Raw genomic sequence first — 17,970 nt, 5'->3', positions numbered from 1 at the left:
TTTAATGAATGCATTTTTTTCTTTACAAAACCAGTAAAGGATGGACACACCTGTTTTACATTTGAAAGTACCCCATACTATAGGCCTCACTGCAAAGGGTTTGATTTCTCTCCAATAGCACTTTTACTTTGTTAAAACCAAGACGCATTATATGTATACAGATTTTTGCTAAATAGTGCTTAAGACACGTGCACACTCCTGAGAACACGTATACTCTTATGGAAAGGAGGTCATTTTCAACTGGATAACAAAGAAAGAATTACATTTACTAACAGAAGTCTATTAGAACATTTTTATTAGTTTTTCATGAAGGTTTAATTTTGACTCCTATGTCCCTTTTAGCTTCTAATAAAACCAATAACTACAGCAACTTACAGTTCCCTAATATTTACAAAACAAAAGAGGATGCAGTGCCACAACCTGCTAGATAGCCGGTAACTACCTATAGCGTACATCGCTGGCCAGAAGCCATTGCCTTTACTATGAGATGTAGTCAGCTCAGTGATACAGCGTCCCTCCCCCTACCTCTCTGACAGCTCAGTCACTCCCAACCCAAAACCTCAACAGGAAGCCAAAGACCGGCTATGAGTTTTGAAACTCCTCACACTCAGTTTGTTATGTACTTATTACTAGGCAGCAGGCGCTTTCTTGGTTCGCCTGCCCTTTCAGTCATCTCTACTCTTCTATTTCTGGTGTGAGGTGAAAAAAACACAGAAAATATGGCAGAGCAAGAAAGCCTGGAGTTTGGGAAGGCAGATTTTGTGCTCCTCGATGAGGTGACCATGGAGGATTTTATGGCCAATTTGAGACTAAGGTAAGTTGGACTCCCTGGCTCTGGGTCTGCGCCCATGCTGACAGATATATAGGTGCAGAGGTGTGATGTTAGCACTCAGAAATAAATGTTGCAGGGACATGAAATATCAAATGTCCACTTTCCATATAAAATACTTTCCAATGTATCATCAAATTTGCTTGTTCTCTTGGTATCCTTTGTTTAAAGCACACCTGAGTGGGCTCAGGAGCGTGCATGATATGGCAGAACTTTTTTATAAGTTATACATTGTTGACAAAACACTGCTGCCCTGTAGTGCTTAAAGGGTCATGAAACCCAAAATTTGTATTTTGGGATTCAGATAGAACATGCCATTTTAAACAACTTTGCAATTTACTTCTATTATCTAATTTACTTAGTTCTCCTGGTATAATTTGTTTAAAATCATACCTAAATAGGCTCAGAAGCTGGGAGCTAACTGTTGATTGGTGGCTGCACATTGCCATTGGCTTAGAAATGTGTTCAACTAGCTCCCAGTAGCGTATTGCTGCACCTTCAACAAAGGACTCTAAGGACCAGATTTATCAAAAGATCGTGCAGCAGGCTCGCATGAGCAAACTTGCAGCCGAGAGTTAAGAAACCGCAGTCATTACCTGTTATGTGACGTTTCTCAATCCCCCCCAGGCTTTTCTGACCAAGGAGATTGACAGCCCTTGCTCGCGCACGATTGCCCGCCAGCAGGGGGCAGCGTAACATTCCAGCCATAGTTTGCAATGATAAATACAGGGACACAATACGGGGTGAACAGGGGTAAAGAGATGTACTCCCCTGTCTGCCGGACTTTGTTAAATCTGGCCCTAAGAGAATGAAGCTAAATTTATAATGGCAGTAAATTGGAAAGTTGTTTAGAAATCTATGCTCTGTCTGTTGAACCTTTGAAGAAAAAATGTGTGTTTCATATCTCTTTAACAATGAGTACTTCATCTTGATCTAAATGAAGATACATGCACCAAACTCTTGTTTAACATTGTTATGGCATCTAGATAAAAATGATATATTTTACATCACCATAAGTGAGGTGAAAACTGCAACAAAATCTCCAGGACTCTAAAGTTAAATTTATATACATTTTATACCTCATGAAAAGCTTATCAGCATGTAGAGCTGCAACAACTAATCAATATGATCGATTATGAAAATAGTTGTCAATGAATCTCATAATCTATTAGTTGGTTTGCAATTAGTTGGTCTGTGCCCTGCACCAGCTGCTTAATTACGATGAACTCCTGCACATGGTGTAGTGTTTTATGGTTATGCCCTTAGCCTAAAGGACGTCTACAGACATTTACTTCTCACTTTTTCAGAACAGTATAAGTTTACAGCTACTCCTGACTTATGTGCAACCCATAAATAAAATAGGAGTCATCATTATGATTATTTATATTAAATCAGGTGATTTGGGACTATGCTTTGCATGATATAGTGCTGAGCTTGTTATTTACACCTAGTCCTAGATTGATGGGTTTTGTTATTTGAATTGCATTATTATCTGTTTGCACAATTATTGGATCGCTTGCTATTACTTGACCTTTAAAGTCGTCAATCCCCCGGCCAAACCTTATAACATTTATTAAATAACTTAATTGCTATAAATAAGAGTTACACACAACTTTGGTATAAAAATTGGCCGCAGCCATTTTATTAATAACATAAGTTAAATATTGTATAATAAATATTTCAAACATTTAACAGAACATACCTGATGTTCATAAATAACATTCCAAATCAAACAAACTGTAAATTCCCCACAGCGGTGCTAGTTCCCAAACCCACAAAACAAGATGGCCGTTATTCAAAAACTGGACTCAACTATATCCCCGTTGAGTCCGTCCAAGGACACATACACTTTAATAGGGAACCCCTTGCCCCTATAAAACCAGTTGCCCGCTCACCCCATGGAGAGGCAACTACTTAAAATCCTCCAAATCACTTGGCCATATTGCTTACCATATTTGTCTGGGAACTAGCACCCCCGCCTTGCTGCGACGTACACAAACAAGGAAGGAAAACAAAAATTAGGGGGGGGGGAGGGAGCACTTTCCACATAAGTTTGGTAAATAATCTGATGACAGATTCTCCCACTCTTTCCTTAAAAGCGTAACAGCGCGTGCTAAGCCCGCCCCTTTACAATCTCCAACCAATCACACACTAGGCCTAATTCCTCCTACGGTCAAGTCCCCTTCCCGTTACTTCGAACTCCCAGGGGCTCCCGATTATATGTACTGTATAGATAAATGTGTAAGGCTTTGTCCTGTTATTGATATACAGGTATAGTCCTTAGCGCTTTTGACTTTTCTTGTTTTTTTATATTTTTAATTAATTGTAATATGTACCAAATTCAACCTCTATAAGTATATATCTCTTATTTTAAGAGCGGATTAGATATTTTTTCCCTAACCTTTATAGCTTGTTATTTATCATTGCATATAAATATTCAAGATATTTTTATGTTAGAATGAAGTTCAGGCTTACTTTGTTAAGAGGCCCTTTGCATTGGTGGAGCTAACAAAGATAAATATCTCACCTTAGTGATATTGGCAAAACCTTACTTATGCATCTCAGGCACCTCAACACCATCAGAGCGCCTCTTCTCTGCTGCAGGCAAAATAGCTGCAAAAAGAGAGCCAGCCTCAGCCAGGAGCACGTGGTCATCTTGTCATTTTTGCATTTGAATGCAAAGTTTCTGAGAGAGTGAATAACAAAATGTTAACAGTGATAGTCTACCTCTTTCTAGTTCTACCTCTTTTCAATTATACCATGGGACAGATTCCTAGGACAATTATACCATGGGACAGATTTCCAGGACAATTATACCATGGGACAGATTCCTAGGAGAATTATACCATGTGACAGATTCCCAGGACAATTATACCATGGGACAGATTCCTAGGACAATTATACCATGGGACAGATTCCCAGGACAATTATACCATGGGACAGATTCCTAGGAGAATTATACCATGTGACAGATTCCCAGGACAATTATACCATGGGACAGATTCCCAGGACAATTATACCATGGGACAGATTCCTAGGAGAATTATACCATGGGACAGATTCCTAGGAGAATTATACCATGAGACAGATTCCCAGGACAATTATACCATGGGAAAGGTATAGAACGTATGCTCACACTCAAAAAGAAGAGATCCACTGATTAAAACGAAGCTTTATTTTCATCGGTGAATCTTTTCTTTTTGAGTGGGAGGATATGTTCTATACCTTTTCTATTCATATCTGGAGGTTTTGGTGGAGCTTCCGCTTTCCTAGGCACTATTAGCGTGTATCCCTTATTCCCGGAGGAATTGTTTGTAAGGTTCACTGAGCGCACAGCGCAAAGATTGGGGGCAGTGTTCGAATCTGGAGAAATTACATGGGACTGTTTGCTGTACAATTATACCATTGAACAGATTCCCAGGACAAATATTATACAATGGGACAGATTCCTAGGGCTTTTATACCATTTGACAGATTCCTAGGACAATTATACCATGGGACAGATTCCCAGGACAATTATACCATGGGACAGATTCCCAGGACAATTATACCATGGGACGGATTCCCAGGACAAATATTATAAAATGGGACAGATTCCCAGGACAATTATACCATGGAACAGATTCCCAGGACAATTATACCATGGGACAGATTCCCAGGACAAATATTATAAAATGGGACAGATTCCTAGGACAATTATACCACGGGATAGATCCTCAGGACAATTATACCATGGGACAGATTCCCATGACAAATATTATAAAATGGGACAGATTCCTAGGACAATTAATTATACCACGGGATAGATCCTCAGGACAATTATACCATGGAACAGATTCCCAGGACAATTATACCATGGGACAGATTCCCAGGACAAATATTATACAATGGGACAGATTCCCAGGACAATTATACCATGGGACAGATTGTTAGGACAATTATACCATGGAACAGATTCCCAGGACAAATATTATAAAATGGGACAGATCCCCAAGACAATTATACCATGGGATAGATCCTCAGGACAATTATACCATGGGACAGATCCTCAGGACAATTATACCATGGGACAGATCCTCAGGACAATGATACCATGGAACAGATTCCCAGGACAATTATACCATGGGACAGATCCTCAGGACAATTATACCATGGGACAGATCCTCAGGACAATGATACCATTGAACAGATTCCCAGGACAATTATACCATGGGACAGATTCCCAGGACAATTATACCATGGGACAGATCCTCAGGACAATGATACCATGGAACAGATTCCCAGGACAATTATACCATGGGACAGATCCTCAGGACAATTATACCATGGGACAGATCCTCAGGACAATTATACCATGGGACAGATTCCCAGGACAATTATACCATGGGACAGATCCTCAGGACAATTATACCATGAGACAGGAGGTCAAGAACTGGACTTTCCTGGGGAAATAGGGACAGTTGGCAATACCCTGCAATCTGCTGTATTGCTTTGCTACTGCAGACCTTACTATACAGTGACCTTGTCACTTCATTATACTTTGTTGTGAAAGTTACTCTTAATAAAGAAAACATATGATGTAAGATCACTTGTAATATGGGAACCAGATAAAGTTGTTCAGCTTAGATGTGGAGTTTGCACAATGCTGCATCTCCATCAGTTACTGCATTGTATCGGGGGCTGCTGTGCAGCTGGGTGTGGTGCACAGATCAGAGATATCACTCAGTGTATAGTACAGACACAGTGATGTAATACGAGGCACATCTAAAGCTCAGCATATTAATTACAATAGTGATAATGTCTTCCAGTAACTATTATAAGACTAAAATAATGTTCAAAAAATAATGTTCAAAATAAAGGTTTCATAGTTCAGAAAGAGCATGAAAAAGAAACCTTTTAAAGTATTTTGGTTATCAAATGTATTCTGTTCTCTTGGTGTCTTTTGTTAAAAAGCATACATAGGTAGGCAATACACACTACTAGGAGCTAACTGGTGATTTGTGGTTATACATGTATGTCTCTTGTCATTGCCTCACTAGATGTGTTCAGCAACTCCCAGTAGTGAATTGCTGCAATTAAAGGGACAGCCAACTCCTTGTATCTAAGCCTCTTTTGACAACCACCTGATGACATGGCTTTTTATTTATTATCTTTTGACTTGAATTTTAGCCAATTAGTGCAGTGTCAGCCACAACTTCACGGGCATGAGCATAATGTTGTCTATATGGCCCACATGAACTAGCAGCAAATAAAAAAGCATGTGATAAGAGGCTGTCTGTAGTGGGTTAGAAACAGGCAGAAATGTAAATGTTTAAATGTTATAAATTATATTAATATAACAATGATGGCTGTACAAATCTGGGGGGTGGGTAGTAAAGGCGTTGTCTATCTATTTAAACAATAACAATTTTGGTGTTGACTGTCCCTTTAAAAATACTCTAGAACATTGCATAATTTTATTTTTGTACTTATATGTCCCTTTAGGGCAGAGCTTTCCAAACTTTTCATGTTGGCGACACACTTTTTAGACCTACATCATTTTGCGACACAGTAATTCAGTTGTACTAGCAAACAGGAGGTTAAACTAATGTAAATGGTTTAAAGAGATAAGGACACATACATACATTTATATAATAACAAAAGGAACAGTATGTATGTGCAAGAATTAAAAATAAGTTTAATAACACCAATAGCTACTTACTATTTTAATGGGATTTATGAGGTTGATGGGATGAACACTGTTTCCTGAATATTTAGTGGAATATTAGATAAAGACACTCACATTTCATCATCAAGCAGCTGTCCCACTCAATTACTACACATGCAGTCACGAGCCGATTGAGGAGACTATACATGCAGTCACGAGCCGATTGAGGAGACTACACGTGCAGTTAGGAGCCAATGTGCCATCAAAGCCGCCAATGGGAATAGTTTCAGTTCCCACTGAGCTGCTCCAATAAGTTAAGATGATCTGTGACCCACTAGTTATCAATCATGTGTCAACCATGTGATATGCAGAGCAGGCAGGAGGAAAGTCGGAAACAAACAAAAAAATAAATAAAATAAAATTGTGTAGCAGGGACACAGCTACGCACTGCCGCCGACACACTAACGTGTCAGGACACACCTACACACTGCCGCCGACACACTAACATGTCAGGACACACCTACACACTGCCGCCGACACACTAACGTGTCAGGACACACCTACACACTGCCGCCGACACACTAACGTGTCAGGACACACCTACACACTGCCGCCGACACACTAACGTGTCAGGACACACCTACACACTGCCGCCGACACACTAACGTGTCAGGACACACCTACACACTGCCGCCGACACACTAACGTGTCAGGACACACAGTTTGGAAAGCACTGCTTTAGGGAAATACAGAAAATATAAAATATTTAATAAATACAGTTATAAATTACATCAAAGCATGTTTTAATATCTGCAGAGTGTTAACTATTAAGCACTGTGTTTTGTTAGTAGTTTGCAGTCCAGGGATATATCTCTTGAAAAGCCCCTTTTGTGTGTTTATCTTCTTGCTTTTGCACTAATTGAGCACTTACTATGTAGCATGTTTCAGGGTTATCAAGCGCAGGATGCAATTTAGCATTTCTAGGGGCATATTGTTTTCTTCCAGATGTGAGATGCTTTTTTTTTTGCTATGATAAGCTCTGCTGCTTTGTATAACATGCAAAGGGTTAATAAGTGAATTTCCTGAAGTTTGATTGCATAATCATCAGAGAGTTAATGATGTCAGAACAGGAACCAGTTTGGAACCTATAATGTATAACTGCTTTAGCTCCACTGGTCAAATAATATGCTGTGTAACATCCATTATCTTCGTTTCTGAATAAAATATGCTTGTGATATAACAAGTGCTAAATATAAAAATGCCATAAAAGCAAAGAGTAGCCTGAGAACAATATGAAATTTATTTTAAAAAATTATAATAGTTGTTAAAATATTAAAGATAAGTGTAAAGTTTTTGTTTCTATAAAGTACTTTTGTTTCTATAACGTAATGACCAGTGCCATGTTGAAACCTAGGTTTCCCCTCCTACTGAGGACAATTAAAGACAGATACAATTAAAAAATAATGACTGTGTTGTGGAATATACCAATGTTGAAGTCAATTTATTTATCTGGGATTAAATTGGCCTTTACATTGCTATATTGCACTGTCATTGTTTTTACACTTTGTCCATAATTGACCTCAGCTGAAGAGATTAGAAAGGAAGCCCTAGTTTTAATCGACATCCATCACTTTATATTACCAGAAAAGGGGACAAAATAAATAATGAAAGTTTATGGCAAAGTTTTTTTTTTTACTATATAAAGTTATATTACAATTTAAAGTGTTTAAAAGGACATGAAATCCATGATTCAGATAGAACATAGAATTTTAAACAACTTTCCAATGTACTTCTATTATCTAATTTGCTTCAAGGAGAAGATATCCCTCCCCACTATATTACATCACCATTAACTGGCATCATCCAATGGTGGTCATTCCTCAATTTCCCACCATTATTCTGACCAATCCCTGCTTGATCTCCACGGCTGGTTCAGCCAACAACAAGTCCTAATCCCATGCACCACATGTCTGGTCCCACCCACCCATTGCAGCCCAGCCCACAAATTACTGGTGGGATGTTCTTCCCCATATGTAATTTCTTGAGAAACCACTAGGCTCATCATTCCTCTCTATGCAGATGGCAGAATCTGTTATGGAGCCTATAATCTGAGCCGCACAAAGGGTTTCATGTCCCTATAAATGTCATGTGATCACGAATATACAAGCAATCACCTGACAGTACCAATAGCAGATGATGGTGTTTGGGTTCTGAGTAATAAAAAATGTGTAAGTATCCTATTAAATGGGAGAAGTGAGTGAGCATAGAAATGGTTGAATTCCATGGAAGGTCTGTATGGGGTATTGTATTGGTGCAATTACAGTTGCAATCAAAATCTATTCAACCCCCATTGCATATCAGGTTTATTGTAAAAATTTACAGACTCAGCTTTTAGCAATGAACAAATCAAACAAAAGCAATTGAAATAGCTCAGCACAACGAATGCTTCAAGTGGTTTCCCCAAATTCATATGAAAATGCAACTTTTAATCAATTCTGCAAGCATCTTTAGTACTTAGTAGAGCACCCTTTTTCTGTTACGACCTGCTTCAAACAAGATGCATAGCCAGACACCAGCTTCTAGCAGCGTTCCTTAGGAATCTTAGTCCATTCCTCATGAGCAATGGCCTCCAGACAGTTCAGTAATATTCTTGGGTTTGCGTGCTGCAACTGCCTTCTTCAAATCCCAAATGATAGTAAACTTCAGCCCTTGGCGCTCCTATTCTGTTCCTTTTCTCACGTAGTTAGTCGGGACCTTTGTTAGGAGGTCCCTTTATAGTGAGCTTGTTTACTAATCCGGGCGCAGTCAATTACCATTATCTTTTTTTGATTCTGCAAATCCCACCAGAGATTTTCTATGAGGTTCAAGTCAGGTGACTGTGATGGCCACTGTAGAGTCATCCAGGAATTCTTCTGAAACCAAGCCTTGGTGGAATTTGAGGTATGCTTGGGATCATTGTCCTGTTGGAAGGTCCAATGATGCCCAAGCTTAAGCTTCCTCACAGACGGCATGACGTTTTCTCCTAGGATTTCCTGATACTTTAATGAATCCATCAATTGATCCATCTTGCCTTCCACACGCTGCAGGTTTCCAGTGCCAGAGGATGCAAAGCAGCCCCAAAGCATCACAGAGTCACCACCATGCTTAACTGTAGGCAGAGTGTTCTTTTCAGCGTATGCTTCATTCTTCTTCCTTCAGACCGCTGATCCATCGGGCCGAAAAGTTCTAGTTTTGTTTCTTCACTCCACACAACAGAATCCCAAAACTTCTGTGGCTTATTTACAGTATATGATTTTGAGCATATTGCAGCCGACTTTTCTTGTGCTTTTGGGTCAGTAGTGATGTATGTCTTAGAGTTCTGCAAAGGAAACCTTCTGCGTTTAGTATGCGCCTTACTGTGCAAACTGAAACCTCAGTGCCCGTTTCCACCAAGTCTTGCTGCAGGTCTTTTGCAGTCACTCAAGGGTTTTTCTCAACCTGCCTTCTCAGAAATCTTTTATCTGCCCCGTCCAGGTAGCATAACCACTGTTCCTTTAACTTTGAACTTGCGAACTATGTATTCAACTGTGTCTCTAGGAACATTCAGTGCCTTTGCTATCTTTTTGTATCTTGTTGAACTCTTCTCTTAACTTTCTGGACCATTCTTTTGACCATTTCATATTTCTAACATGCAGTCAAACGTGACACTCAACAAACCCCTTGCCAGTTCAGGTATTTCATGGGTTCTAGCTTAAAGGGACACTAAACCCACATTTTTCTTTCATGATTCAGATAGAGAATACAATTTTAAACAACTTTCCAATTTACTTCTATTATCTAATTTGCTTACATTCTTAGATATCCTTTGTTGAAAAAAGAACAATGCACGTGGGAGAGCCAATCACATCAGGCATCTATGTGCAGCAACCAATCAGCAGCTACGGAGCCTATCTAGATATGCTTTTCAGCAAAGAATATCAAGAGAATGAAGCAAATTAGATAATAGAAGTAAATTAGAAAGTTGTTTAAAACTGCATGCTCTTTCTAAATCATGAAAGAAAAAAATTGGGTTTAATGTCCCTTTAAGCACACCCGGTGCAACTAATGAAGCCCTTGATTAGTTAAATCAGGTGTGCTTGAGACAACACATGTTTTGCATATTTGCGCTGTTGTGAGGGATTTTATTCAGGGGGTTAAATAATTTTGAGACTGCAGAATTCATTAAAAGTTGCAATTTCAGTTGAATTTGGGGAAAACACTTGTATTGATTGTGTTGAGCTATTTAAATTTGTTCATTGCAAAAAGCTGACAGTCTGTAAAGTTTGACAATAAACCTGATTTACAATGGGGGTTGAATAATTTTGATTGCAATTGTAATTTGTGTTTCCTTTATCCTATGCCTGGTTAGGGTAATAATATGTGAAATGAGTTGTCATCCACTTCTGAAATTAGACGTTTGTGTAGTTTTATAGTGAATGTCATTTTTTATGTTTTTCTATTTTATTCCTGCTTGTTTATTACATAAAGAACAAATCACTGTAACATAACTAAACCGTGAAATGGTATCTTCTCATTTATAGCTGATCATTTTTATCAAATAAAATGGCTATAGAATAAAATAGTATATAATTTGTATAGGTAATAAACAGTGATCAAATGTCTAAGAAGTCTACCAACACATTTATGAACTATAACTCAATGAATGTCTTTAACATTTTAAAATAGTCACATTCTCCAATTCCAAATATTACAACACTCAAACTTCTATCTGTAACTAATCAGTGACCATTTTGTCAAACTTATTAAATAATCAATTAATGAATGAATTACAGTCCCTTATATTCAATAGCTGAAAACATACACAAAAATCTTATTTAAATTTCAAATTTATTAAAATTTCAAATATGCAACAGAATGAAGGTAATCAGTATTCATTACAATCAGAGCTAGTTAGGAGGTTCTTAAAGAAATATAAAACAGTCTGTTTCATTGTTGTAATAAAAAAAAGCACCAAGAAGTGGGTTATACTTAATAGAAATCATTGCAATAGATACTTTTCATAATGTTTAAAAGGATTTGACCTTTTATTTTGTGCAGTGTCAAATACTTCCTGTCACAGCCCTACAAGGGAGCTGGGGTCTCTACAGAAAGGCTTATCTAGCTTGATGTCATTAATCTTCTACAGCAGTGTTTCTCAACCGCGGTCCTCAAGTACCCCCAACAGGCCAGGTTTTCATGATAGCTGAACCAGTGCACCGGTGAAGTAATCAGCTGATCACTAACACCATGGTTACTAACCTTCTCCGCTATAATGAAAACCTGGCCTGTTGGGGGTACTGAGGACCGCGTTTGAGAAACAATATTCTAGAGTAACTTTAGCTGGTTTAGTGTTTAGTAAATACTAGAGAAACAGTAAGTCTGTTTTGCTCATGCTCAGAAGAGGCAGAGAGCAACTTAAAGTGATGGTAAATAAATTGTAGTTTCATTTATGACTTACTAAAAAAATGGTGCTAAACTCACCCTGTCTGCGCCGCAGTAGATCGCAAAAATCAGTGCCTCCGGCTGCCCACGGCACAATGCTCTTTACCAATGAGGTGACGTTTCCACCTTTAAACCAATAGCCATGATAGGATGTCAGTTGACACGCATGGCTATCGCTTTAGAGGTGGAAACGTCACCTCATTGAAGAAGAGCGCTGTGCCATGGACGACCAGAGGCCATGATTTTTGCGATCTACTGCGGCACAGAAAGGGTGAGTTTTTTGCCTTTCTTTTAGTAAGTTATGAATGAAACTACAATTTATTTTTAGTGATGGTAAATCCTGACAAAGTATGCAGTCAGAGAAAACAAGATCATAAGTGGGAAACAGCTCAGTTTCATGAGAAACCAACCATGTGAAATCATTCAAATAAGCTTCGATGAGGAAGTAAAGCAGTTTTGGAACAATGTCTTTAAACAATGTTATTTACTGAGCAGTGCTGACATCTAGTGCTCAAAAGTGTATAACGTTGTAAAAAGTCATATAGTGCTCCAGACGTGAAGTCAATTTCATATTAGAAGTAAATTGGAAACCTTTTTAAAACTTCATTCTCATGGTATTCTTTGTTGAAAAGCATTCTTAGATAAGTAGCTTCTACCTGTCTGGAGCCCTATATGGCAGCAAACACTACTGCCATTTAGTGCTCTTGCAAATGTATATTATTGTTAAAAGTATTTTTGTAAAACCTAATGCCATTTTGTGCTTCAAAACTGTGCACACTCCTAAGCCTACCTACTCTTCAACAAGGGTACCAGAACAAAATCTGATAAAAAAATTTGAATCATGAAAGAAAAAAAAATAATGGTTATCATATCCTTTGTATGGCTTCAGAATATTTTGCTAAGCAAATTTGCCTTGTTTGTTTTTAAACTCTGAAACAGACACAAAAACTATCATTTTGTGGTTGTAACGAACAGTAAACCTGTTTTATGGCTGCGCCCGCGTCTTTGCCAACATCAGTTGGAATACTGTTATCCCAGCATAGAACAAGCTTGAATCAATGACCCAATGAGGCCCAACTTACCACAAATCCTTACTGGGACACTGCAATTCAAACACAGTAACCAAGGAGGAGTTAGCTGTAAGAGAGCAATGAGATCAATAGATGAACTCTCTAGAACTTTAATCAGTGTCTGCAAGCAAAAGAACAAATAAGCACTAATAGTAGCTATAAATAAATCCTACTAAATAGCAAAGGAAAATATATCTTGGTAAAAGTTTGGTAACTTTAATGCAGATCTCATGGGAACAGAGACATCTATGGTAATAAGGCTGTAGGACACTTGAGATGCAGAAATCAGCAGCAACTGTGTAGGGAAATAACTAAGTACAGAACTACAAAGTCACTATACTCAGTTAAGAAATTAGAGAATACAAAGTCGGACAGTCAGGGAAAACAGTAGAAAATCAGAATACAGATGCAAAATCCAAAAGGCAAGCCAAGGTCAAATAACAAAAGTCACTAACGGCTAGATTTGGAGTTTTGTCGGTAACGACCCGAAAAACTAACGCCGGCTTTTTTCTGGCCGCACCATAAAAATAACTCTGGTATTGAGAGACCACATAAAGGCTGCGTTAGGCTCCAAAAAAGGAGCGTAGAGCATTTTTAACGCAGCTTCAACTCTCGATACCAGAGTTGCTTACGGACGCAGCCAGCCTCAAAAACGTGCTCGTGCACGATTCCCCCATAGGAAACAATGGGGCTGTTTGAGCTGAAAAAAAACCAAACACCTGCAAAAAAGCCGCGTTCAGCTCCTAACGCAGCCCCATTGTTTGCTATGCGGTAACCCTTCCTACGTCTGCACTTAACACTCTAACATGTACCCCGAGTCTAAACACCCCTAACCTTACACTTATTAACCCCTAATCTGCCGCCCCCGCTATCGCTGACCCCTGCATATTATTATTAACCCCTAATCTGCCGCTCCGTAAACCGCCGCTATTACATTATCCTTATGTACCCCTAATCTGCTGCCCTAACATCGCCGACCCCTATATTATATTTATTAACCCCTAATCTGCCCCCCACAACGTCGCCTCCACCTGCCTACACTTATTAACCCCTAATCTGCCGACCGGACCTGAGCGCTACTATAATAAAGTTATTAACCACTAATCCGCCTCACTAACCCTATCATAAATAGTATTAACCCCTAATCTGCCCTCCCTAACATCGCCGACACCTAACTTCAAACATTAACCCCTAATCTGCTGACTGGAGCTCACCGCTATTCTAATAAATGTATTAACCCCTAAAGCTAAGTCTAACCCTAACACCCCCCTAAGTTAAATATAGTTTAAATCTAACGAAATTAATTAACTCTTATTAAATAAATTATTCCTATTTAAAGCTAAATACTTACCTGTAAAATAAATCATAATATAGCTACAATATAAATTATAATTATATTATAGCTATTTTAGGATTTATATTTATTTTACAGGTAACTTTGTATTTATTTTAACCAGGTACAATAGCTATTAAATAGTTAAGAACTATTTAATAGCTAAAATAGTTAAAATAATTACAAATTTACCTGTAAAAGAAATTCTAACCTAAGTTACAATTAAACCTAACACTAGACTATGAATAAATTAATTAAATAAACTACCTACAATTACCTACAATTAACCTAACACTACACTATCAATAAATTAATTAAATACAATTGCTACAAATAAATACAATTAAATAAACTGGCTAAAGTACAAAAAATAAAAAAGAACTAAGTTACAAAAAATAAAAAAATATTTACAAACATAAGAAAAATATTACAACAATTTTAAACTAATTACACCTACTCTAAGCCCCCTAATAAAATAACAAAGCCCCCCAAAATAAAAAAATGCCCTACCCTATTCTAAATTACTAAAGTTCAAAGCTCTTTTACCTTACCAGCCCTGAACAGGGCCCTTTGCGGGGCATGCCCCAAGAAATACAGCTCTTTTGCCTGTAAAAAAAAAAATACAATACCCAAGCCCCCCAACATTACAACCCACCACCCACATACCCCTAATCTAACCCAAACCCCCCTTAAATAAACCTAACACTAAGCCCCTGAAGATCATCCTACCTTGTCTTCACCTCACCGGGTATCACACCGATCCGTCCAGAAGAGCTCCTCCGATGTCCTGATCCAAGCCCAAGCGGGGGGCTGAAGAGGTCCATGATCCGGCTGAAGTCTTCATCCAAGCGGGGCAGAAGAGGTCTTCCATCCGATTGAAGTCTTCATCCAAGCGGCATCCATCCGGAGCGAAGCGGCAGCATCCTGAAGACCTCCACCGCGGAACATCCATCCTGGCCGACGACTGAACGACGAATGACGGTTCCTTTAAATGTCGTCATCCAAGATGGCGTCCCTCGAATTCCGATTGGCTGATAGGATTCTATCAGCCAATCGGAATTAAGGTAGGAATATTCTGATTGGCTGATGAAATCAGCCAATCAGAATCAAGTTTTATCCGATTGGCTGATCCAATCAGCCAATCAGATTGAGCTCGCATTCTATTGGCTGATCGGAACAGCCAATAGAATGCAAGCTCAATTTGATTGGCTGATCGGATCAGCCAATCGGATTGAACTTGATTCTGATTGGCTGATTCCATCAGCCAATCAGAATATTCCTACCTTAATTCCGATTGGCTGATAGAATCCTATCAGCCAATCGGAATTCGAGGGACGCCATCTTGGATGACGTCATTTAAAGGAACCGTCATTCGTCGTTCAGTCGTCGGCCAGGATGGATGTTCCGCGGTGGAGGTCTTCAGGATGCTGCCGCTTCGCTCCGGATGGATGCCGCTTGGATGAAGACTTCAATCGGATGGAAGACCTCTTCTGCCCCGCTTGGATGAAGACTTCAGCCGGATCATGGACCTCTTCAGCCCCCCACTTGGGCTTGGATCAGGACATCGGAGGAGCTCTTCTGGACGGATCGGTGTGATACCCGGTGAGGTGAAGACAAGGTAGGATGATCTTCAGGGGCTTAGTGTTAGGTTTATTTAAGGGGGGTTTGGGTTAGATTAGGGGTATGTGGGTGGTGGGTTGTAATGTTGGGGGGGGGGTATTGTATGTGTTTTTTTACAGGCAAAAGAGCTGAATTTCTTGGGGCATGCCCCGCAAAGGGCCCTGTTCAGGGCTGGTAAGGTAAAAGAGCTTTGAACTTTAGTAATTTAGAATAGGGTAGGGCATTTTTTTATTTTGGGGGGCTTTGTTATTTTATTAGGGGGCTTAGAGTAGGTGTAATTAGTTTAAAATTGTTGTAATATTTTTCTTATGTTTGTAAATATTTTTTTATTTTTTGTAACTTAGTTCTTTTTTATTTTTTGTACTTTAGCTAGTTTATTTAATTGTATTTATTTGTAGCAATTGTATTTAATTAATTTATTGATAGTGTAGTGTTAGGTTAATTGTAGATAATTGTAGGTAGTTTATTTAATTAATTTATTGATAGTCTAGTGTTAGGTTTAATTGTAACTTAGGTTAGGATTTCTTTTAGAGGTAAATTTGTAATTATTTTAACTATTTTAGCTATTAAATAGTTCTTAACTATTTAATAGCTATTGTACCTGGTTAAAATAAATACAAAGTTACCTGTAAAATAAATATAAATCCTAAAATAGCTATAATATAATTATGATTTATATTGTAGCTATATTAGGGTTTATTTTACAGGTAAGTATTTAGTTTTAAATAGGAATAATTTATTTAATAAGAGTTAATTAATTTCGTTAGATTTAAATTATATTTAATTTAGGGGGGTGTTAGGGTTAGGGTTAGACTTAGCTTTAGGGGTTAATACATTTATTAGAATAGCGGTGAGCTCTGGTCGGCAGATTAGGGGTTAATAATTGAAGTTAGGTGTCGGCGATGTTAGGGAGGGCAGATTAGGGGTTAATACTATTTATTATAGGGTTAGTGAGGCGGATTAGGGGTTAATAACTTTATTATAGTAGCGCTCAGGTCCGGTCGGCAGATTAGGGGTTAATAAGTGTAGGCAGGTGGAGGTGACGTTGAGGGGGGCAGATTAGGGGTTAATAAATATAATATAGGGGTCGGCGGTGTTAGGGGCAGCAGATTAGGGGTACATAAGGATAACGTAGGTGGCGGCGCTTTGCGGTCGGCAGATTAGGGGTTAATAAGTGTAGGTAGGTGGAGGCGACGTTGTGGGGGGCAGGTTAGGGGTTAATAAATATAATACAGGGGTCGGCGGTGTTAGGGGCAGCAGATTAGGGGTACATAAGGATAACGTAGGTGGCGGTCGGCAGATTAGGGGTTAAAAAAAATTATTCGAGTGTCGGCGATGTGGGGGGACCTCGGTTTAGGGGTACATAGGTAGTTTATGGGTGTTAGTGTACTTTAGAGCACAGTAGTTAAGAGCTTTATGAACCGGCGTTAGCCCAGAAAGCTCTTAACTACTGACTTTTTTCCTGCGGCTGGAGTTTTGTCGTTAGAGCTCTAACGCTCACTTCAGAAACGACTCTAAATACCGGAGTTAGAAAGATCCCATTGAAAAGATAGGATACGCAATTGACGTAAGGGGATCTGCGGTATGGAAAAGTCGCGGCTGAAAAGTGAGCGTTAGACCCTATTTTGAGTGACTCCAAATACCGGCGGTAGCCTAAAACCAGCATTAGGAGCCTCTAACGCTGGTTTTCACGGCTAACGCCAAACTCCAAATCTAGGTCTAAGTAATTAAACAAAAACAAGAGCAAGTCAGGTGAAGACAAGTCAAACTAAAAAGTCCAAATAAATTACCAGAGTGTAAGAATACACAAGCAGCATCATGCTTATAAGTACTACTGTTATTAAGGCCTAATAAATCATCAAGGTTTTCTTAAAGGGATATAAAGCCCAACAAATTTCTTTTGTGATTCAGACAGAGTATGCAATTTTACAAAAGTTTCTAATTTATATATATTATCACATTTTCTTAGTTCCCATGATATTCTGTGTTGAAGAGATACCTAGGTAGGCAC

At 38.7% G+C, this 17,970-nt stretch overlaps 1 protein-coding gene across 1 annotated transcript in view; it reads left to right on the top strand.

Annotated features, from left to right (window-relative positions):
- The first annotated feature begins 665 nt into the window (after nt 1–665).
- MYO1G (myosin IG) overlaps nt 666–17,970 on the top strand; it is a 793,301-nt gene continuing 775,996 nt past the window's right edge. The window contains exon 1 of the mRNA XM_053713702.1: nt 666–814. Coding sequence (XP_053569677.1) covers nt 720–814 — 95 coding nt within the window. The 5' untranslated portion in view covers nt 666–719. The remainder of the gene's footprint in view (nt 815–17,970) is intronic.

This window comes from Bombina bombina, chromosome 5, assembly GCF_027579735.1.
Source record: "Bombina bombina isolate aBomBom1 chromosome 5, aBomBom1.pri, whole genome shotgun sequence".
NCBI classification, from domain to species: domain Eukaryota; kingdom Metazoa; phylum Chordata; class Amphibia; order Anura; family Bombinatoridae; genus Bombina; species Bombina bombina.
Note: the sequence above shows the minus strand (reverse complement) of the source record. Positions and strands in the feature narration are given on the sequence as shown.